The sequence below is a fragment of the Mastigoproctus giganteus genome, chromosome 12, assembly GCF_048544385.1.
Source record: "Mastigoproctus giganteus isolate SK-2022 chromosome 12, ASM4854438v1, whole genome shotgun sequence".
NCBI lineage: Eukaryota > Metazoa > Arthropoda > Arachnida > Uropygi > Thelyphonidae > Mastigoproctus > Mastigoproctus giganteus.
This window is the reverse complement of record NC_143586.1, coordinates 86,927,542-86,952,799: the sequence shown is the minus strand read 5'-3', so window position 1 is coordinate 86,952,799 and position 25,258 is coordinate 86,927,542. Positions and strand designations below refer to the sequence as shown.

Genomic DNA, 25,258 nt, shown 5'->3' with positions numbered 1-25,258 from the left:
GAGTTTTTGATTTAGTCTTGTATTTTGGAGAGACGTCATCTTCTGCGTTTTCATGTAAGTGCAGGCTGAGGTTTTTACCGTAAATATCTTCTGCAAGTTCTTCAGGAGTGACGTCCTGATCTACGTCAAACACTACGATTGAAGGCCCTTTTTTCTTGGGAACTTCTGCCTTTAGTCCAAACTTGGTCATATTGGCATTGTTAAGGATAGTTTGTGCCTCCTCCTTGGTGTCTGTTTCTATCACCACACCTGGGTGCCTGGTCTTCCGGATACTCCTAATCTTGACAGTCTTCATTTGCTCCTTTAGATTAGCTGTCAGCGTCTCTTTGACGGATTCACTAGTGTCAAGCTGCGCATCCTCTACCGGTTTAATCAAAACGATGTGCGATTCTGGCTTTCGTTTTGTCCTCTTGGTCTGGGAAATGTCAGGTTTGTTAGGCGCAACAGGCGCGCCATTTCTCAAAGATTCTGCAAAGGTTGGGGGGCGTTTTTGCATTTTATTTCCCCTTTCCTGCGAAAGAACTTCCAGTTTGGATTGTAGTCGTTCATGTTCAATATGGAGATTTAGGATTACCGTCTCCATTTTGCTGAAGATGGTGAGAATGTCAGTGCGGATAGCAGCAGTGACTCTGTTGGATTTCTTGCCCAAATATTCATCAAGTGTCCCTCTAATAGCAATGACTTGGTCCACAGGGGTTCCTGATAGTGGGGGACTCTGAGTAAGGGGAAAGGCTCGGGTATTATTATCCTCGTGGTCGGAATCACTTATCGATTCGTTTTCTCCGTCGTCTGGATTTTCCTTTGCTGGTTGCGAGTCTGTCGCAGATTTTATTCTACACCTCTTCTTTAGTTTTAATTTTGAAGATTTGGTTGTCTCTTCATTTGTAACCGGCGCTTCACTTCTTGAGCGGATAGGATAGTCAGACCGCTGCCGGTCAATAACCTCGATATCTGCGTCACTCATAGTGAAGTGTGGGAATTTTTGGGGTGGGGCAGTCAGTTGACAATTCTGCAGTCTAAGTACAAGTTGGTAGAGTTTGAGGGAGAACAATAGCGTTTAAGTCGGACAAGCGCGCTGCAATGAAATGGGATAAAAACAGGTGGTCGCGGGTGGGAAACTATTTCCGAAGGCAGTATAGTGCGACGAAGGCTTAGGCCGCAAGCAGTAAAAGCAGCATGACCTTGGCAATTAGCTTTATATATGTTAACCAGTCGTTTCCCAGCAGTGACCTTCAGCCGGTCAGATAATGGCAGCAGTTCGCTTCGGCTTTAGCAAGATCGTTCATATACAAATTAAAATTTAAAGTTACTTATCTGCTATAAGTCCGGTACCTCCATAACCCGTATGGTTGAAAAGCTTTTGGCGTCCACTACACGATGATATCCATCAGATAAAGAAACAAACTAGATTTAATCACTAAATTTAAATCACTTTAGGGAGCACAATTTACTATCAACTCGTACTACCGGCCACCTAGCGGCGATCGTGGGCCTGCTTCACTGACCACCTGGGGTCGCATTCTCTATTGTCCCCATACTTCTCCCTTTCACCCCCTGTCTTCAGCCTCCCCCATTCTACCTGTACGCCAACGCACACTGCAAAATCTAACTACATCCAAATTAAATCGCGTTCTCAAAAAAAAAAATTTTTTTTTTTAATTCTAGCGTTTACCCCATGATTTATTTTTATTTTTATTTTTTAGTCCTTAGCCACTGAAATCTCAGGAAACTAGGTGGCAGGACCTGCCAAAGTAAAATATAGAGCTACTGTGTGCCTGGTCTGCCTCCACGGGGTTTAGTGTGAGCAACTGTGGGTCCCAACGGCTAAATGGCCAGATGAACAACGATACACAAACACTACACTTCCCAAAGCCCACATACTTAAATAAATCATGTATACACTTTGATGTACATAATCTTGAGACTGTATATTGTGTGTAATTAATAAATGAATGAAAAATGAAATGCTAATATTGGCGACACCGATATTTATAAACCAGAAGATAAAGTCTTAAGACTTTATCTTCTGGTTTATATTTAATAGCCTTAAGTAAAGAAGATATCTAACTTATTTTAGATAGACCCTAGGCCTCAATTTTTTTTCTATTATCATATAAGTATATAGTGTGCATTTGACAGAACCTTGCAGAAAACTGCACAGTTCTTTCATTAGGTTGGTTTGTTTTTCCATGGAAGCAACTAGGACGTTAATGTGTTGCGTCTGCCCTACATTGCGTGTATTCCGTTGTTGGTTTATCTGCTTTGCTAGAGCCGAGGTGGGGAGAGAACACAAACTGCAGTCCTCACCCGAGACGGACTGCAAAAACCCACAAAAATTCCCCCCTCTCATTTCGGGATTATTCGAGTGTTTTGTACAGGGTGTAGGAAAGGCCTCGATTGGAATCTTATCTTTATGAAAGAAACCTTTTTCGGCTTTCTATCACAACGTAGGCCGAGTTAGTCAGCTCAAGCGGGGGAGGGGAGTGCAAGGTGTTATCTACCAGCAATTCTGATTTTTCGTCCATCATGATGTGTTAAGTTCCTGTTAAGTTCTTAAGATCATTAATGAATAGCATTCTCTGCGTTACAGCGAAGAGTTAAGTAAGATAACAAAATAGGAATTACTTACTGAAACATTGATCATATAGATCCCGGCGAATTGGACAAAGACCTAGTTCCCTTGCTTCTCGTTGTTTCAAGCGAATATCTAACTGTTCTTGCAAATTATTGATATCATTAACTGTTCCTGGACTCCGAGCAACATATTGTATCCACAGTTTGCCTCCTTCTTCATATCGTCTACCACAAAAAAAAAAACAACTTTTAAAATAATACAGAATGTATAGTTTTCCTCCTGTTAATATCCAATGGGTGTTAAAAACTAAAATGAGGGTACTATAAATGGAAATATTCCCAAACTGGGTTCGTTTGTTTCCCAATTCGTGTAGGTATTATTTTATAAAAATTTCCTATGGAGAATTAAATACGTCTTCTCTGTCCAGTAACAAATGAATATATTTCTCATAAAACACCACAAGCTCCCATATGTTTTCATAACCTCGGGAAATTCTAGGAACAGGTTTGCGCGAACCGGCTGAATCCCACCACTGCTTATAACCAATTCAGTATCAATTCCCTCAGATCGGTGGCTGACGTAAAACGTCTTCCTGAAGGTTGCAGCAATATATGTTGTTGATTGCTCGACCACCCTTACCAAAATCTGAACCAACGTAAGCAGGGGTCGAGGTATGGAGCCCACACCACATGGAGGAATGCCGCCCCTCTATGTTACCAGGCACTACTAGGTGGTCATCAACCGGTGCAATACCACCACTTTGCTTATTGGAGGCTTGAAGTGGTGGAACCCATGTTTAGTCTCCAGACCTAAGTTCCGGTCAATCCTTCCCCATCTCTTCCATCATGCAGTATGATTGATGACTTTTGAGGTTATGATGAACATCGTGGCGAGATCCAATATTCCTTACATTTCGAGGGTACAGCTCTAAAACGGCCGCTAGTTAGTACATCGGACCGAACCTATTGATAACCCTTTACGAGGCTTCCGGATCAGCTAGTGTATAATCTTGCTACCTCTACTCTGCCAGATAGTGACTGGAGGGAGTCCGAGTAGTGTGTGTGCGGGGGGCATTGTCGAGGCCACGTTATGTCAAGGATCTGGATATATTCTTACCATGTATACACCATATCCAAAAATTTCATTAATTCATACAGCATGTCTCCCCCAACTTTTCTTACTATTGAATACACCGTGAATTGTCAAACTAATAGAGTAAGCTTATCTGCGAAAAGATCTAAATCTCCCAAACACTTCCCAGTTCATTTCTAAGTAAAAGTCTATGCGTTATGGTTTCTCTCACCTTGGAGGAAGAATTATATCTAAAACATCCTCGTATTGCTCTTTTTTACTTGGTTCCGGTTTCTTCTGTTTAGGCAGTTCGCCAGATACAGACACGCCTGAACCTCCTTCTGGCTTTGAAGGCTGGAAAATAAAATAAAAAATAAGTATAAACACTGAACAGCTACTTTACATATATGTGTAATATTTAAATTAATTTCCATGTTTTTAAATTTGGAAATTAACACATATACACGCAGTAATCACTGAATTATGACCACACCATCTGTAACTATGCAGTGTAAAAAAGCCCAACAGCTTCCTACGCTAGGGTAGTGGTAATTTGCATCTGATCGAGCAAGTGAAAGGGATAAATAACAATTATAGGAGGTAGTAAAGATATCACGTAGTTTCAAAACGGCATGATTGTGGGAGCTCGTGCGTCGGATGCTTCCATATTGAAAACGGCATGTCTTGTCGGTTTGCCACGGCCACTGTGGTTAAGAATGGTATGGAATGGGTCAAACCACCTCCAACAGACAGAACAATAAAGAATTACGCAATGAGGACGTTTGTGATAAGCGAAGCGTGCAACAGTTTACATAGAAATACAATATTCCAAATGACGATGCGTTGCACACTCAGATGTATGGAGTTCTACAGCAGACGACACAAGGGAGACTCTCTCCTCACCGCTGTTCATCGTAGACGGCGAATGCTCTGGTGTCAACAGCATGCTAGTTGTTGACACCAGAGTTCAGAACTAGTGTTCATTATCCAGGCAGGTGACGATGGTTTCTTAAAATGGGACATCTTTTGCTGACAAGACTAGGACCAACGTTTCACTGGTGAGGTCTTAGGAGACCAAGTGCACCCTGTCATATTGCATTTTCCTGGACAGAAACGGTAACGCACCTGCACTGTACACAAGTAGTTCGCAGAACAGTGAAAATATCACCCATCTTGATTGGCCTCCAAATTAATCTCACCTCAATCCAATTAAATAAATGTGGAACGTTTTGGAACAGGTGTTTAATTGATGGCAGTTCATCAATTAAACATTAAGTATGGACACGCAACTGTCATTTATTTCGATACTGTGGAAAGATTTTCAGGCAGCATGGCTCCAAATCTCTACGGACGCCTTCAGACATCTTAGTGGAGCCAAAGCCTTGGAGAACAGTGGCTGTTATCTGTGCGAACGATTGCCCAACACTGTATCAGGTAAGTGGTCATAATTCAGTGTATATTCCGTGTAAAGAGAGATACAGTTATCTGAAATATATCGTAGAAGGTAAAGTGAGAATATTTTTATTTTAAAGATAGGGACTACAAGAATATTTCATATGTTATGGTATCACGTGTATATATAACTCTGCATGTTAGCAATGACCTCGAATACTCGCCCTTAATCTTAATCTTTACTGTACGTAAAGATACCATGATACCCATCACGGCATGCTTCCAGGGGTCTCACATGGATATAAATATGCAAAATAGTGATATTGAGTAATACAGTATATAATGCTAATAACAAAATAGCAATAATAAATCAATAAAATAAAAATCCATGATCAGATACCATGTCAGCCAGTTCTCCACACGTCTAGATAAGACGATACGTGGTTCACAGGTAAGTGGCACCGACAGAATTATCCACTGTACCCCCTCGACATGGGCACATGTACGTGGTGAGAAGACCTGCCAGTGATGCTGCTAGCCTTCCAGATTAGTATTACTAGGATCCAACGCCCACAGCTTAGGTTCCGGACTAACATCAATGGAATTCGGCGTGTTTGCCGTGCGCTGCGACCCGTGGAAAACTCGAAGAGGGGAGCCCAGCTTCAACAGCCAATTTTGGCCCCTGCTTTCATTCAACCTCTGAAAGACCCATTAGAAAGATGTCGCCCTTCTTTATTCAGAAGGGACGGCAGGTTTGCCGAAATCAGTCAAACGGTTACGCTCTGGCGATATCTTAATATAAACAAAAAACGAAAAGCACTCAGAACAGCTTCTTCGAGCCACCTCTATCAAGGGAATTCCGATTATAGTTACCCCTTATAAGACATTAAATTCCTCTCGTGGCGTAATCTCCGAGTGGGATCTTATGGAAGTGTCAGAGGAAGAAATCTGTTCTGAACTTAAGCCACAAGGAATGACAGCTGCCAGGAGAATGTTCGTACGTAGGTATGGGAATCGACTACCTACTAGAAACGTGATCCTTACCTTTAATATGCCAATATCTCCTAATGAGATTAAAGCTGGGTACCTGAACTGTACAGTAAGGCCATACGTACCAAACCCCTTAAGATGCTTCAAGTGTCAAAAATACGGAAACTCGCAAATGGCTTGTCGTGGTTCCCTTGCATGCGCTCGATGTGGTGTAAAGGACCACGAAATAACGGGGTGTTCAGCTACGAAAGCTACATGTATTAACTGCAATAGAGAACAAAAGGAAATACAACGACAAAAGGCAGTTAAACCAGTAAGCAGCGGTAAAGCAACATACGCTGAATAGGTATCCAAAGAATGCTCGATTGGGACTCAAAATAGATATGACTGTACCACCGAAAGAGTCATTCACGCCCATCGCCCGCTATTTACTAAGTTCAAAAATGTGGGGTAGTGCTAATATCAATGGAAGGGGGAGAGTCATAGAGCATATGCTCACTGACAATGACCTCTCCCTCCTAAATGTGGGAACAAACATCTTCTTCCACATGCCTACCCGTACGTTCTCTGCCATTGATCTTGCTATCTGCTTCCCTCTCTCCTTCCTTCACTTACTTGGGAGGTGGAGGAAAACCCATACGGAAGCGATCACTTCCCCGTGATAACCACCCTAACTAGTTGCAGACCGTGTCAGCCATTTAGTTTACGGCAGTGGAAGATTGATCAGGCTGACTGGAACGCCTTGACATCGCTACAGTCAGTTAGGAGCCCATCAATGATGCAGTCGCGTACATCACAAAAAATATTGTCCATGCAGCTGCAATTTCAATCCCAAAAACATCCAGCCGGTTTCCGCTATTTCCTAACCCTTGGTGGAATTCGGAATGCACAACAGCAAAAAGGGCACAAAACAAAGCCTCGGGGATATTCCGCCGATGTCCCATGACCGATAATTTAATATCATTTAAACGTGCACGTGCAAAAGCACGTTATGTACGACGTCAGAGCCAAAGGAAATCTTGGATCCGTTTTACATCGTCCATAACCCAGACTGCTGGCTCAGTTGTATAATGTATGTACAGAATCATCAATGTGTAAATACTGTATATATTAAACATAAAATGTGTATATAATATTTCGGGACGAGACTACGTGTTCAGTATATGTAACCCACTGCACGTAGTATCTCGCACCCTGATATGTACTTAGCACCCTCCTGGCACTTTGCCGTCCCGGGGTGGTTTCCTTATGGAAATAAACGGATAATAATAATAATAATAATAATAAAAAAAGTAGTCTGGGATAAGATCCCGAAAATGAAGGGGAAATATCCACCATGTCCTTCGGTGATCCTCGAGCACAATGGATATCCATTTGCAGACCGAACTGCAGTTGCAAATACTCTAGGGGAAACATTTGTAAAAAATCTCTGCAATAACATCATTTCATCATTTCCCCCCCCCCAGAGTTTTTGGCCCTGAAAAAGAAAAGTGAAAAAAACCCATTAAACTTCTATTCAAAAGGGAGCAGCACTCTTTCTCATGCATGCAAGTGCTGTGGGGCCAGATGACATCCACTATGAAATATTAAAACACCTCTCACCACAATCTAAGGATCACCTTTTAATTTTGTTTAACAGAATTTTTCTTAACAAACAATTTCCGGATTCCTGGCGAAAGGCTACCGTTCTTGCTTTCCCAAAACCAGGAAAGGATCCTAGAAATCCAAGTAACTATCGTCCGATCGCTCTGACAAGCTGTTTGTGCAAGGTCCTGGAAAGAATGGTTAAAGCACGCCTCGTATGGTATTTGGAAACAAATGGTCAGCTTTCTAGGACTCAGTGTGGCTTCCGAAGAAATAGATTCTTCGGAAGCCGCACTGAGTCCGACTGGAAACGTGCATTCATAATGCTTTTATTAAATCCAAGCATCTGGTAGCAGTTTTCTTTGATATTGAAAAAGCGTACGAAACAGCTTGACATATTACAAGACCTCTATAACTGTGGTCTCAGGGTAACCTCCCTCTTTTAATTAAAAACTTTCTTTCGAATCGCAATTTCAAGTCCGTTTAGGAGGGAGTCCCGCAAGGATCCGTTCTAAATGTCACGCTTTCGCAATCAAAATAAACTCTATCATCGAACGACTTCCACCCACGATGAACAATGCCCTCTACGTTGTCGATTTTACTATATTTTGTCATTCATGCAATATGAGGGTCATTGAAAGACAACTGGAGAAAACCATTGATCACCTTACAGCAATGTCTTTGGCTAATGGGTTCAGATTTTCATCACAGAAGACTGTACACTTCTGTTGCAAACGTAATCATCATCCTGACCCTGATTTAAGCTTGGGCAAAACAATATCCCAGTTGTAGTAAAATTCAAATTCCTTGGACTTATTTTCAACAAGAAGCTGACATTTCTACAACATATTCGTCAGCTTAGGAAAAGGTGTCTTAAACGGCTTAACATCCTTCGTGGGGCGCAGATCGTACTACCCTCCTTCATCTTTACAGAGCACTTGTCCGTTCCAAACTCGATTATGGGTCTCAGGTTTATGGTTCTGCTAGAGATAGTGTACTTCGGTGGTTAGATCCAAGCCATCCGGACAGCCACTGGAGCTTTTCGCACATCTCCTGTCCAAAGCCTTTACGTTGAAGCAAATGAACCATCTCTATCTCTTCGACGTAAGCAGTTGTCCTTACAGTACGCCTTTAAATTGAAATCACTGCCCGATCATCCCACGTGGGCATCCGTTTTTGAGCCACTTTGGGAAAACCTCTACAACAGCCGTCGGACTGCCAACAAACCTTTTGGTATTCGGATCCAAGGGCTGTTAAATGAACTAGACATGACGGTAGACACGTTGCTCAGTCACCAAGGCAATTCCTTCCACCCTGGTATGCCTATTTTCCAACTTGTGACTTCTCCCTTAAGATCTGGGAGAAGGCTACTACGCCATCATCTGTCTACCAACAACTCTTTGCATCACATATAAAGCAGTATTGTGACTTTCTGCCAGTCTATACAGATGACTCAAAGTTAAAATGTTATGTGGTATCTGCTGTTGTGTTTCCTCACAAAACGTTATCCAATAAGATCCCACAAGAAACTAGCATTTATACTGCAGAGTTGCGTGAAGTAGAAACAGCCCTAGATCACATTAAAAATAGTGATTACCAAAGGTATATGATTTATTGTGATTCATTGAGCGTGTTGCAGGCTCTAGTATCGATGAGATATAACCCTCATCGATATTGGTGAGGGAAATGAAGGGATCCTCTTACCAAGAGAGGCTTAAGTTCTGCAAATCGCAGTGGCTGGAGACTAGGCACCTGCGCGGTGATCTGATTGAGCACGCTGAATTCTGATGAGATCCTTCCATTTGTTCAGATTACGAACCTAAGGGGGCATAAATTCAAATTAAGAAAAGACAGAATAGATGTGCGAATTTGCCTTTAGCCAGCGGGTGGTTAATTGCTGGAACAAACTTCCATCTGTCGTTGTGGAAGTTGATAGGTTAAATAAATTTAAGGAGGAACTGGTGTGATTTTTTTTTTTTTTTGGCTGATGCTGCATAAGCTCATACACTTGCTTTCTTGCATCACACTCCACTACTACTGTCACGGATTCGGCAGATCCTTTTTTCTCTCGTGGAATTAGAATTTGACATTCGCTTTTGCTGGATCCCAAGCCGAATTGGCTGATACCGCTGCCAAATCAGCCACTTCCCTAGGTAATCATTGCCTGTCAGTCCCTATACAGACTACAGGAAAATAATACGCTCTAAATTACATTCCCAATGGCAAGATTCTTAGCACGGACAGGCAACAAATAAACTACATCACATTAAGCCTGTAATCGTGCAATGGCAGTCCAGTTTACGCAGTGCTCGAAGAGAGGAAGTTGTTCTTGCTCGGCTCCGCATAAGTCATAGTCATCTAACACATTCCTATTTGCTGAGGGCGGATGACCCACCTGCGTGCGAGATAACTTTAGATTGAGTGGGGAGAAGGCTGAAAACTGGGGGGCGGATAGATAGAAATATGGAGTGGAAAGGAAAGGCAACTCCAGTTTACAGTGGGGCATGCCCAGACCCCACCAGAGGGAAGAAATGGGGTGGCAGAAAACTGTCCCCTCCCCTCCCAGGAAGGAAGAGGTGAAACAGTGAGCCTGCTCAGGTCGCCAATGTGGCCTGTGTGCAGGGTTGGGAGCAGACCAGACCAGACCGCGGGGTCAGGTCCACACCATCCAGGAGAACTTGAGGCCCGGCAGAGGCGATACAATGTTGGTTTGACCGAGAACAATCATGTCTAGGCAAGTCTTGATCTTAAACGTTCTGGGAAGTGGAGTTTTGTCACTTCTTGGAAGAGTTCCAGTTTTGTCCTGCATGATGGATCAGGCAGTCAAACCTGACGTCTGGTTGGGGGTCTCTGGGAAGCTGTGTTTGACATGTCTATTCGAGGTTTGCAGGCAGAGGAATGGTCAATCGTCTGGCATACAGGTTTAGGCAAACTTGGTGAGTGCTATATATGAGGCTTCGTCTTCCAGTAAGTTGTGTTCCCGGTTTTTGGGGTTGAGGCACACTTGGGTGATTAATTGAACACGAAGATCTTCATAAAGTTCGCAGTCATGCATCTGGTGTCCCCAGGTCTCCACAGAGCCACATGCACACATTGGGTTGTCTTCGAGTCCCAGAAGGTATAATTTGTGGCGGATCGCTCCATGTCCTGTACAATCTAGGGCAAAGCCATGCCGGATACTGTGGGTATATTTGCTGTAGATCTGGAAGGAACTTCCGTGTGACTTCCCCTTTTGTGGAGGTCGTCCAGCGCTGCTGCCATATTGATCGCAAATAGATCTCGAGTCTTTTCTTCTGCACTGTCCGATTTGCAGTTGGGTCTGTGGTGTTGATTCTGGAAGGTAGTTGGATTTCTGCGTCCAAGCTGCTGTAACATGCCTAGGCGAACCACTTCAAGATCAAGGGGGGAGGGTTCCAGTGAGTACTTGCAGGGCATGAGCAGATAAGGTGCTGCACACTCTGGTAAGGGTTAATAAAATCGGTCGGTGAATGATACTGAGTAGACGAAGATTTACCGCAGCAGAGGCCTTGTGCTAGACTCCAGAAGCATATGCAATCGCAGGGATGATGACTGCTTTGTAAAAAATTGCTAGGGTTCGTCTTTTCAGCCCCTAGTCGCGGCAGATAATCCTGGCAGTGTAGTTTTTCATTTTCTTCTTCTTGTATTTTAAATGGGGTTTAAATGATAAATTTCGGTCCAGGATGACTCCTATGTACTTGATCGTTCTGTTGTGGATCTTTATCTGCGGTGGCCTGGTAGGAGTTAGATATCCCTTTAGTAGAATAGGTTGGGTTTTAGTGATGATTTTCAGTCCATCAGCAGAGAGGATTAGGGCGAGATCATCTGCGTATGCGAGTGCTTGCACGCCCCCCAGGGAGAGGAACTCATCCAGCACGTAGTTCCATAGGAGGGGACCCAGTACAAAGCCCTGAGGGCAGCCTCTGTGTACCTGGCGCTCGACTTGCAGTAGGGAGCCTGCACTAGGACCCTCCTATTCTTCAGGTAGCTCTAAATGCATCCATATAGGTTTGTTGGTAGCTCTTAGTCTTGCGAGGACACTACCACCAGAGGGCGTCGAACGCCCCCGCAAAGTCCACAGAGATGAGAAGGTATTTTCGTTGGCAGTTTTCAGCGGAATTCATGATATATTCTAGTGCATCCAGAGTAGATTTCCCCGGTTTGAATCCAAATTGTTTGTCTGTTGTTAAATTTGCTGAGGTGTAATGTACTTCAAGCCTCTGTCTAAGAAGTTGTTCCAGGACTTTGCTGAGTACTGACAGGAGGGCTATAGGTCGGTAGGACTCCAGTATGTGTGACTGCTTTGATGGATTTTTTTATGCTGGCTACCTTCCAATCGGAGGGGAACCAGGCCTGACGAAGACAGTGGTTATATAAATCTAACAGCAAGTTCGGGGCATACTCGGCCACCTTTTATATCCGTTGTGGTTCAAGCATGTCCAGTCCCGGGTTCTTTTGTTTTTTATATGGCAGTTTGTAAATCTTGCAGAGTGAATGGTTGTTCCACTCGGGCCGATTGGTAGGTTTTGTTGGCATGGCACAGCTGTTGCTGTTGAGGAGTGTTTTTGTCCTCTTTGATGGGTTTGCAGGTGGCATTGAGAATGTTGTTGACCCACTTGTGTGTGTGTGTGTGTGATCTGAGCAAGAGGAACAATCTCGTCAGCATTGAGCTTGCTCAATTCATTCAAAGCTTTAAACACCTTAATCAAATCACCTCGTAGGTGTCTAGTCTCAAGACGCTGCAAATTTGCAGAATTGAAGCCTTTCTTGGTAAGAGCATCCCTCTGTTCCTTTCACCAATCTCTAATGAAGTTCACTATAGATATACCAATGAACAGAATGCACTGTGGAATATTACCCAGTTTAGCGCATGTATTGTAACTGAAAATATGCAAACTATAACAGCACTTTATGAAATACTGAAAGCGTACAAAATTACACTAAATACACAGTACGGTATAATTAAAAACTTTGGATTTTTTTATGTAAATGAAAGCATTTAACTTAATTAAGATATTACAACGGGTTGCCCAAGATTCTTAAAATTCGTAAGTAAAGCGCCATCCCTTTGAGATCCCATGAACAAGTTCTACCTCAGTAGTAGCTACTGAGGAAGAGTCTTGCATCTCTTCTATTGAAATGTATACAGTGATTAGAAAAGTACTCCCATCCGTTACCCCAAGAACTGAACAATCTTCCCAGGCTGGAATTGAGTGACAAAATTTAGCACATAAACTACTTCCCATAATGTGTAGATTGAATTCTAGACACTTGCGCGATTAGTATTAGCAATGTGATACAAAGAAGCAAAGCTAAGAACAACAGCAAGCCAAAAAAAAAAAAAAATATATCCGCTTCACCCATTTCCACAACACTAGGTGAATGCAAATTTCCGCATATCTAGTCTACATCTATCCTTCAATTTAAATTTATGTCCCCCTCCCTTGTGTGTTAGATTGTATCATCTGAAAAAGAGTAATGCTGTCAGCATTTAGTTTACCTAATCCTTTGAAAGACATACACTTCACTTAGTTTGTCGTGCATCCTGTAAAACCGGAACCAATTATAGAACGCCTTCCGGTCCTAGCTTTTGTAATCAATGCCAAGGAGGACTACTGCTCTCATCACTGTCAGAGGTGAACCTACTGGTTATTATCTGTCCTAATATTTTGGTAAGTAAGTAGTAGTAGTAGTAGTAGTAGTAGTGGCACTTGATGCAAGAAAGCAAGTGTAGGAGCTTATGCAGCATCAGCCAAAAAAAAAAAAAAAAAAAAAAATCACACCATACCCTCCAAATGCCTGTCCAGTTCCTCCTTAAATTTATTTAACCTATCAACTTCCACAACGACAGATGGAAGTTTGTTCCAGCAATTAACCACCCGCTGGCTAAAGGCAAATTTCCGCACATCTATTCTACATCTATCCTTTCTTAATTTGAACTTATGTCCCCGTAGGTTCGTATTCTGAACAAGTGGGAGGATCCCATCAGAATTCAGCGTGCTCAACCCATTCAAGGCCTTATAGACCTCAATCAGATCACCGCGCAGGTGCCTAGTCTCCAGCCACTGCAATTTGCAGAACTTAAGCCTCTCTTGGTAAGAGGATCCCTTCATTCCCCTCACCAATCGTGTTGCTCTTCTCTGTACACGCTCAAGCAAATCTACATCCTTCCTAAAATGAGACCTCCAGACCTGTACGCAGTACTCAAGGCGTGACCTGACCATTGCCTTATACAGAGGGACAATCACCTCCTTTTCCCTGCTAGCAAAATTCCTATATATCATTGACAAAACCCCGTGACCTGCCCTAGCAGCCTGTCTGCATTGCTCAGAAAACTTCATATCTGACTGCACAATTATTCTCAGGTCTTTTTCATTTTCTACCAAGTGTAGTACCACACAGTTGGTACGTTTCTCTGGGGTTACTTCTACCCATATGCAGTACTTTGCATTTGTCAAGGTTAAACTTCAGTTGCCACTTCTTAGCCCATCTGCCCAAATTATCTAGATCCTGTTGCAGTAGCACACTGCCATGACTGTCATTAACAACCCTGCCAACCTTCGTGTCATCTGCAAACTTCGACATTAAGCTTGATATACCTTCATCAATATCATTGATAAATATACAAAACAACAGTGGACCCAACACCGAACCCTGTGGGACTCCACTAATAACATTAGTCCACGAAGAGCAGCACCCATTGATTACCACCCTCTGTCTTCTCCCACTTAACCATCCTTTTATCCATTGTAGCAACTTACCCTTAATACCATTCTGCTCCAATTTGTACAGTAGTCTTCCATGCGCAACAGTGTCAAAAGCTTTCCTGAAATCCAAGTATATGATATCAAAATTATTTTTTGCATCCAGTTCCTTTGTGACCACATCATAATAACCAATCAAATTTGTCAGACAAGACTTTGACAAGACAAGTGCTGTGACACTATTTATCCCGTACACACTGAGAAGTAAACAATTACGGATATGTTTTTGAACTGGCCGTGTTTCTAGGTCACGTGACTATTAAATACCATTAGTGGTAAAATTCTCTTGAAATGAGTATTATAGGAAGGAAAACAATCGGCTGTTCAAGGTCACTCACTTGGCTTCCCAAGTGCATGACCTCGGAGTCACCTGCTGTTTTTCGTCCTGCTATACTTGTAAACTCATTTGAACCACATGGTCTATCTCCTAATAATTTTTGCCATGAAAAGAGGGAAGTTATCAGGAGCAAATTTTGCTTTATTAAAAAGTCCATTTATGGCTTTCATGAGGTTTTATTTAGTAATCCTTATGCCTGGATAAAGTTAATATGTAAAGGAACCTCCATAATGACTTGAGAAACCTTCCTTAATTTTTAAACAATGAGAAAGGTTTGTATTAAATATATTTGTGAAGCAAAACAATTATAATATTAAAATTTAATTAGGAAAGTATTTTTCAATATACATATTAATACTGATTTAAAAGTAGTATTGTTTTTTCAGGTATATTTGTTTCTTTACCTTTCATTATCACGGCCATTTATGAATGTTTAACGGCAATTAAATTACATTTTCCATCATTAAATATTGTACAAATAATTATGTGTGTACACAAAATGACCACTTTGATCCTTAAATGTACACACAAGATTTATTGCTGCAGTTTTTAATAAATTCCTTGCGATGACGCATGAAAATGGCATTGGAGCACTTTTTTCATAAATTTAATATACTGTTATGATGATAAGTATGGCTAACCACCACACTTTTATATTTCAAAAAAGATATTAATATCAGCACCACTCTTCCCCCTTCACATTAAAAATATAACTGTTCCTAAGCTATTACTCAAAATAATACAAATGAATTGATAAATTCGAACTCCTAACCTTTACTAACAATTGATATAAATAAAACAAGAATAGCTCGTTATTTTCATGTATTAAATAAACCTTACTCTTGGCTTCTTCTTTTCTTCATGCTTAGTAATTAAAATAGGAGTGCTATATTGTACAAGCGTCCAGGGAATCGCCGAAGGAAGTGCCATGCTGAAATACTTGACAATTTAGAATTACAATAAAAGATTGTGAATTCTCGATCTCTCATTAGTATTGAACTTGGTTAACTGCAATTTATTTTCGTACACCTCGCGCTGAAGCATTCAAGAGTAGAAAATATTCATTATTTTGTATTTTTTTTTTCTGTTAATATAGATATTTATTGATAAATATCAAATATTTTAATAGAATCTAAATTGAATTCCAAATGAAGAAATTAGTTGCGTTTTCGAAATACCATTTTATGGATTTCAGTAAAAGTCAGTAACACATCTTACTACTCTGTGGTCAGTAAAAATGCTAGCGCTTTTAGGAAAATTCAGCCTTCGGTAAAAATTTCATGTATTTCAATAAAAAAACATTACGCTTCTTATAAATTTTAAATTTATACTAAATAAAAATGAGTTATTCCAATCTATTGAAAATTTATTTTAATTTTTCAATAGATAAGTTCTTAAATAAATCCCTTTTGGCTCTCACTACTTCCTGGCGTAATTTAAAATGATAAATCCCAATATATCGGCGGAACACCATTTTAGGTTCAAGAACATGTCAGCTAGTTATAAAAGTTCGCACTACCACAGCATCAACCCACTGCAGGATGAAAGCTTCTCCAGCAACTTTCCAGTTCCTTCTGTTTTGTGCAATGACCATCCATTTACTGCCCACGAACTCTTGAATTTCATCTGGAGATCTCCGTTCTTCCAGGTTTTCTTTTAACTCCTCTTGGGTACCATTCTGTTATTTTCTTAGTCCATCTGTCATCATGTCTTCGAGCTGTGTCCTGCCCAAGTCCATTTCAGTTCTTTATTTTTGATCAGAATGTTCTTCCATGAGTTTGCTACCTAATCTACGTGTTTCTCATTCCATCTTTGCTGTGTAATTTTCAGCTTCTCTTCCATAAGTCATGGTGGGGAGTACATATTGGTTCATTTTTTTACGTTTCAGACTAATTGTGACCATATTTCCTGAATGCTATCCATCCGAGATTTATTCTTCCCTTGACTTTACAGCTAATGACTTGTCCAAGATAAGTATATGAATCTTCCTTTTCAATTTCTGCTCCTTCAATCATTATATCCCTTCCTGTGGCATACTTGTTCATCATTACTTTTGTCCAAAATTCTTACTAACTCTGCATAACTGATTATGATTTTCGTCTAATTCTTCGGGATCATGGCTTATGTCACAATATCATCTGCAAATCGTAAATGGTTTAAGCACTTTCCAATCAAAGTGACTCCTTTCTGCACCAGTCCAATCTTCTGAAAACTTCTTCAAGGGCAGCAGTAAACAACTTCGGTATTGTGTCTCCTTGTCTTCGATATTGTGTCTCCTTGTCGAACTCCTTTCTCAATTTTAAATTTGCTAGGCTTTGTCTAGGTTAATAAAGTAGGAAGCGTTGTAATATATCAGTGCCCGAAACATTGCCTTATGCTGATTGGAGTCAAATGCTTCTTCATAATCCACAAATGCCAGCCATAATGGCGTTTCGTATTTATTTGCTTTCTCCATTAGTGTGAAGGTGATTCATAGTTGAGAACCCTGTCTTAAAGCCAGCTTGCTCTTTCGGTTGATTCTCATCAAGTATTCTTTCTAATCTGTTAATAATGACCCTTGTGAACAATTTGTAGATGTGAAACAAGCTAATTGGTCTATAATTTCCAATGTATCTCCTTTCTTATGCAGCAAAATTATGATTGCATTATTCCACTCCTTTCGTAATGTATTTTGTCAACGACCTTTTCTTCCTAATTTTAACAACTCTACAGTAACTTTATCATCACCTGCGGCTTTTTGTTCTTCTTCATCAGGAAAGATATCGGGTATGTCGTATATGTTGCAAATTTATGATCCATCTTGCCCAGTGGTATTGTCACCGTCCTCCCCGCACCTGGTGGAAAAGGCCCCGGTTCGAATCCCGTCGATGACGCGAGGAACTTTAATGGGCTGGTTTCAGGCGTAGATAGCAAGGTTTTTTCTCCAGCAAAACAGGCAATTTACAGACACAAAACACATGGGTAAAAAAGGTAAACTGCAGCCATTATCAACCCGCTGCAGGATAGAAACCTCCTGAACAATCCATGTTGAGGGAAATGGACCATAATCTGCCACTCTGGTCCAGTGCGGGTTGGCAGATCGACCGTATTTAGTAGTCAGGGTTTTGAACCCTGGTCTGCTCAAAGAGCGTGCGCTACTGCACTCCCGCTCCTGACCACTCGACTACGGAGGCCTTGGTAGAGGTAATCAATTACGGGTAACCCTAAAAATAATTTGGTTTTTTTACCCACTGCTGGCATCATTCCCTTGCTTCATATATAATACTTTATAGTAGTCTGCTGCTATTTATAAGTACCAATATTCTTCAGATTCAGTGTCATTTGTCTTTCTGTATTGCTGCTCATGACTGTCGTTTAAATCCTTTGTTTTCACTTAATATTTGTTCTACTTTTCTTGTGTTAAACCTTCTTATATCCTCTCTGAGTCTGTTTCTAATGGCTTTGCATAACTCAGTATTGTCCTACTCTTCATTTGTCATCTTCGGTTCACAATGACTAATTTTTATTTCTTTGGATTTCTCTTTACCTATAGAATTCTTGGGCTTTATCACTTTCAGAAAGTTGTTGTATTCCTCGTCGATATCTTGATCCTAGAAGGTCTACAGAAGCTCAAACGTGTTCCTAAGTTCCAGTACATACTGCCTTTTCTCCTCTTCTGTTATATCAAAAGACCTTCATATTATTTACTAGAGTCAATGTGCATCTTACCGTTCTGTGATCACTTCCAACATTTACCCTTTCCAGGATGGTAACATCGTTCACAATATATCTTCTGTTAGTGAGGATGAAGTCAGTTTCATTAGTTATTCATCCATTTGAGCTCTTCAATATTCACTTTCTGATCACCATTTTCTAGAAAAAAGTGTTCATTGCTCGAGAGTCTGCAAATTCCACAAGTCTTCTATCATTATAAAAATCACATCTATACCAAATGAACCAGTGCACCATGATCAAAGGAATCCCCTCATGCTCGCAATTAGCAGACTGGTTATGTTCACTTGGCTGTAGTACGAATCCCGTCGAGTTTGGAAAAATAAATTTTTATGGATTTTTTCACCCAGTGGCTGAGTTGCAATTCTTTCAGTAATTACAAAGGATATTAAAGTCTTTTTCTAAGTTACACGCAGTTATTTAATTTGCTCTTCAATAAAATAAAATAAAGACACTTTTCGACCCCTTCATCAAGTTAATCATTAATTCCTGAACCCACCACATGTAGCGCAAAAGGATATTGTTTGTGTGCATCATTAAAGATTATTCTTATAATGATTTGCTTACAGAAATCGCTGTCCAGTGAGATTGCATATGTATTATTAAAAGAATACTAAATCGAACAGGTTAGTGCAAAACATCATTTTAGTTGGTAGTAAATCACCGGAGGAGGCATAATTCAAGTTGAGAAAGGATGGTTGCAGGGTAGATGTGCGGTAGTTTGCCTTCAGCCAGCAGATGCTTGATTGTTGGAACAGGCTTCCATCTGTTCTTGTAGAAGTGGACAGGTTGAGATAAATTCAAGGAAGAACCAAAATTCTCGGAGGAAACGGATGGGAGAATTGTGTAGGTTTTTTTTTTGGCTGATGCTATATAAGCTTGCTTTCTTGCATCATTTGCCATTGCTACATCCCATATTGTAAACGCCTTCACGAGTTGCCTATTATTGCACTACCTCAAATAGGGATGACTAGAAGGGAGTTTACACTCTTCAGTGTAAACTTCCTTCTAGTCATCCCTTGCTACAACAAATTCAAATAGTTAGTCAGCTTCTTTCAAACAAGCAAAAAAAAATCTTCTGTAGGATACTCTGAACAATCTGGAATCACTGGAAACGAACAAGCAGATTTTATTGCCCAGAATGCCAGTTGCATACCATCAGACAATGTACTGTAGAAAAAAAAATGGTTATCCGAAGCCAATCCTTAACTCACCAAGAGATCGAGGAGTTGGCTGTCAGCGTGCAATGCGACGCCCACACATGGATTTAAGTCTGTGAGCGTTCTGGCCACGGCAGTCGTGGGATATCTTCAGTTTCAAGATTCTTCCACCACCTGAACGCTATGTGCAGTGAGAGGATCTGTTCTCAGTGCCTTTATCAAAAACATGAATCGATGATCAATTATTCAACCCCACACTAGAATACCGCCTCCACCGTAAGTGTCCCTTTCTCTGCTGTTGGAGGGATGGTAAAGCAATCCTCGTTGTCTCGATGAAATAACATCAAGGAACTGTTTGTATATTAAACGGGATTCACAGAGAAACTTTCAGGGCTACAATTTGCATGTTCATGGCACCAGTTTCGACAATTCTACGGTTAATGGGATACAACCTACTGGCTTCCTTGTGTAGAGTCCACTTGAATTGAGCCTTTTTAACACCCACAAGTGAAAATATTTCCACTTGTGGCCGCAGCAACCTCAAGAGACAGTTGATGACGGGACATCGTCGAGTTCCGTCTTGCTGTTAGACCCAGAAAGCGATCTGTTCTGGTTGACGTAGCCCTCTGGCGAACTTGGTCAGCTCTTCTTATAGTGGTTCCTGTCTCCTGAAACTGCTTCCATAGTGCCGAGACGCCACTGCATGACACATTAAGTCAAAGTGCCACTTGAAACTTCCCGCCATCTAAACGACGATGAGTTGTCATCCTGAATACTGGAGATGTGGCTATCCCACTGAGCAAGCCAAAAACGGGAATGAAGTGATGTGGTCGCAACTGGTGTTTTTATAGGCATGAAATTAATGTGCAGCTCTGTAAGGCAGTGGATCGATTTCTTTTGGATACATATTATATCAAATATTCGCCTTCGGCGACATAATAAAATACTCATGAAAAACATTGTTCTCTTAATTTTGTCCAGCAGTGTAATAAATCACCGATGTAGGTGAAATGGCATCATTTTTGTTACATCTGGGATACTTACCTACCCGCCCATGAATGAGAGGCCAACAAGCTTCAAAACGGTAGTATCCTCTGGGAAAAGTAACATTAATGTCCTCTACTGGAGAAGCGTTGCTTATTCGAGGTAGTACAAAAACAGACAACTCGTTGTGAAGACGTTGACAATATGAGATGTAACATAAACGATGCCATTTCACCTACATAGATGACCTGGAAACTGGACTTCACGAGATAAAGATACAGAGGCAGTAAAATATCTGGAAACATCCTTTTCCAAGAAACAGAAAACAAAATCAAACAGACTCTCCTTACTTCTTAAAAAGTGAATAATGGAATTGCAAGGGGTTACACAGATTGATGATCTTTATAATCTGATCTCTCGATATGACCCTTAGCTATGTGTTTGCAAGGGAACAACTTAACATCGTAAATTTCTCCAATTAGAAATTGCAATTTACATAGAAAAGATAGTAACTTAACCTCCTCCGCGTATGTAAAGGTGACAATCTTAATAGACCGTAACATCCTATCTAGACATATTACCTTCAAACTTCTTTAGGAGCAGTTGCTGTTTGTGTTATGCTTGACATTGAGATATCGTGCCTAACGACACTGGGGGTTTCGTTTTGTACATTGTTGCGTGTCACAGTTCGTTGTTAATGCCAGAGATTTAAAAGTATGGGCTGTATATATATGTTTAGCGTTATGTACCGTTGTGATAACAATTGTTTCTCTGTATCTCCCCTTGAAGAGCTAGTTAATCAAATTCCATCTCCAACCTCTATATTAGGCGATTTTTATGGCAACCATTCATTATGAGATTTCAAACTGCATGCCTGATTTGATGAACAATCATCTAATACCAACTTTTTTTTATTCTGTTGTTGGGCATATTGCACATCCAATGCTGTCAGCAGCCTCAATTCTCTACCCGAAAACGTAACCATGAGAAACTGGTGGAACGAGGCTTGCAGTAGCGACGGAATAAATCCCGTAGATACACTACCACTGGTAATCTCATTGTACATAAGAAACGTAGTGCAAAGGCTAGTTATGTAAGAAGACAGGCCAAAACAGAACCTTGGATTAAATTTGCAGCGACAATACTGCGTCACGCAGTATCGTCTCGGCACGATGGAAGCAGTTTCAGAAGACCCGACCAAGTTCGCCAGAGGGCTACATCAACCAGAACAGATTGCTTTCTGGCTCTAACAGCAAGACAGAACTCGACGATGTCCCGTCATCAACTGTCTCTTGAGGTTGCTGCGGCCACAAGTGGAAATATTTTCACTTGTGGGTGTTAAAAAGGCTCAATTCAAGTGGACTCTACGCACGGAAGCTAGTAGTTTGTATCCCATTAACTGCAGAATTCGTTGAAACAGATGCCATGAACATGTGAATTGTAGCCCTGAAAATTTCTTCGTGAGTCCCGTTTTAGTCTACAAACAGATTCTTGACGTTATTACAACGAGGAATGCTTTACCATCCCTCCAACATCAGAGAAAGGGACACTTATGGTGGAGGCAGTGTTCTCGTGTGGGGTGGAATAATTGATCAGCGGCCGAATCCCTATTCAAGTTTTTGATAAGGGTACTGAGAGCAGATCCTCAAACCCTATTTTCACATAGGGTTCGAGGATCTGTTCTCGGATCGTCGCACTGCACATAACACTCAGGTGGTGGAGGAATTTTGAAACTGAAGATATATTCCACGACTGCTCTGGCCAGCACGTTCACAGACTTGGATCCAATAGAATATGTGTGTGACGCCCTCGGGAATGTCATTCCTTGCCGACAGCCAACTCCTCGATCTCTTGGATAACCAATTTTTTTGTACAGTACATTGGCTGCTGAGTTGTCTGACATGTATGTCAAACAACTCAGCAGCAAATTACCTTCCCAGCCATTATCAAGCATGGACAAGAAATAACCTCTTCCACGAAATTGTAAATGCTCTCAGAGGAGCATTTTCTGAAGTATCTACAACTACATATGATCCTTCTTTTCAAAGAATTAAAAATACAACATAAATGTGTAAACTTTAATACAGCCTTATAATCAACCACAATATCAAAGAATAGCGCGGCTGGTCTCGGAGGACTGTACTATTATAATGCTGAAACATTTAGATAAACAAACCTTGCATCTTTTATTCTATTCACTGAAATTGTCTGGCTCCTTCCCAGACACGATAGGAAGGAGTACATGTTGGGAGCTTTGTAAATCAAATAGGCCCTGGAGAGACTGTGCAAGACTCACGGGGAGAATTTTTCGCAGCGTGGTCTGTTCTTGTTAACAGGACAATCTGTTTTAACATGTATGTGATACACTTAAATGGAAAAGGAGGAAGAGCTAGGTAGGTTAGATAGCTTGGGGAAAACAGACTAATAAATTAACTAGCGTCACAAGCAAAAGAATTCGTGCACTGCTTGTATTGAAGCACGCAGCAGCCTGGAAAGCAAGGTGTCAGGGATTTCAAGCCCTGCTGTGGGTCATTATGGAACTAAGAGAAAGAACAGGTGCATGTATACTAATGCTAGGAGCATAGTAAATAAATTTGATGAGTACTGATGAAGTCGTCTCAGACATAAGGAGTGCAGAATTTGAATATAGGGATAACAATGTGTCATGCTCTTAGTCTAAGAAGCATATTAAATCTAAGGGAGTGAACCAGTACAATGTTGAGTCAGTTGGTGACATAAGCACTGAGAAAACAAGAATGACAGTAGGAATGTGTTATAGGCCTAATGGTGTTGATGAGTATGACAAAAACTGAACAAAAGAAATAATGTGAGCCAGTAAATCAGAACGTCTTATAATGAGGGATTTTAACTTTCCAGATATTGACTGGAATTTGTGGGTTGGTCACTAGTCACACTTTTATTAGATGACTGTTTTCTACAGCAGATAAAAGTGATCACAGCCGTATGTTGATGTGGGACTTAGACATACTAGCTGTCGATGGAAAGGGCTTTTTCTTTCATAAGGGTGATACTGTGGCCTGTTTTTAAATTCTATACACTGGTTGGCTGGTGTAGATGTTTATCGGAACAATAGCAACTTACGCCAAAATGTGCCTATTATAGTATTTGGACGGATGATTTTGAAAATTCGCTTTATTTGACATTGGAAATATTTATCTAGTCTGGTTTCTTTAAGATAGGCAAAGAGCTCGTCCAGATTAGCATTGTTTCCCAACAGGTGGGTTAGTGATAAGGGTTCTTGTATTTGTGTCCGAGCAGAAGGTAGTATTTATGATGTGGGAATAAAAAGAACAGTCTAAGAGAATGTGATGAACATGCATGAATATAGGAGGGTCATCGCCCATGAGCAGGAACAAGTGGGTGTGCCCAATGCATAATCTTGCCAGCATTACCTCTTCATGGCTGTTTTGCCTGAAGCTGGAGTTCCATATTTGTGGTTCATGTTTAATTTCAAATAATTTATTGTTTGTATGTGTCTTCCAAATGTTTAACCGCTCGTCTCTACAGATATGTGTTAGTAAATCACTTGGTAAGATGGATGTGTGGTGCTGTTTCGTTACCTGCAATGCCAATATGCCCTGGAATCCAACAGAAGCTTACAGTATGATTTGTATCCCTTAAATAATTTAAAATATACTGGATTTCTTTTACTGTGGGATAGAGAATTTATTACTTATTGCGGACAGCACACTCTTGGAGTCAGTACATATTAAACCAGTGGTTCTCAATCTTTTGTCACTCAAGTCACACTTGAAATTAAAGGATGCATATTCATAGCAGTCTGAGAACTATTGCATTAAACTATTGGTGTTGAGATGGATATTGTCTATAGCTAGCTGGATTTCATAGTTCTCCAGTATAACGACTGCATTCAGTTGGGAGATACAGACACTGTGAACGAGGGAAAGCATGCAACATCACAGTGACGTCTAATTTTGAACCATCAGTATACTGTATGTTATGCAGCTCTGCGCAATGCTAGTAGCATGCCCTTCGTGCAGTTGTTTTCCAGGAACTTTGCCCCCCATTTTTAGAAATCATGTCACAGTAAGACAGGTTTGTGGACCAGGTATTTTAATTTCTTTCAGCGTGTTTTCAAAATGTAAGTTCATTAAAAAATTTTATCCAAATATCTGTGGTATTTTTGAGGTCTTTTGTCTCAATCTTTCTATGAAATGATTTCAACAGAACATATTCTTCATGCAGCAAATCGATATTGACAATCGGAATTTTAAATAAAAAAGAAGTGGAATGCAAAAAGGTTACAAAGTAAGCGTATTTACGTGATTATTCTTAAATAATCACATAAACAGAGCGTTTTATGATTTCTGCTTTTTTTCAGATTTTAAAGAAGGGGTTCGTCTGGCAACCTTACTGTAAATGTTTTGCTTCAGCTTTCATCGAGGACAGCTGAAGCGAAATGAATTGCCACAGTTCATCCATCCTCTTCTGCAGATTTTGAAGATTTATAAAATGCATGTGCTTTCTTATAGCCAAGAAAACAAAAGAGTACGCAACACATACACGACATAAAATGGAATTCCATCATTTACTGCAGGAGTTAGAAAAAGATGAAAATCGTTTTAAGATGTACTTATGGGTGAATAAAGAATTTAATTTCCTGTACAATCTAATTATAAGGATGACATTC

General features: G+C 40.7%; 1 protein-coding gene across 1 annotated transcript in view; it reads right to left on the bottom strand.

The window, feature by feature from the left end:
- LOC150077251 (33 kDa inner dynein arm light chain, axonemal-like) overlaps positions 1–25,258 on the bottom strand; it is a 93,540-nt gene that overhangs the window by 39,721 nt on the left and 28,561 nt on the right. The window contains exons 2-3 of the mRNA XM_090385830.1: positions 3,879–4,000; positions 2,630–2,799 (exon numbers count right to left, since the gene is read on the bottom strand). Coding sequence (XP_090241956.1) covers positions 2,630–2,799; positions 3,879–4,000 — 292 coding nt within the window. The remainder of the gene's footprint in view (positions 1–2,629; positions 2,800–3,878; positions 4,001–25,258) is intronic.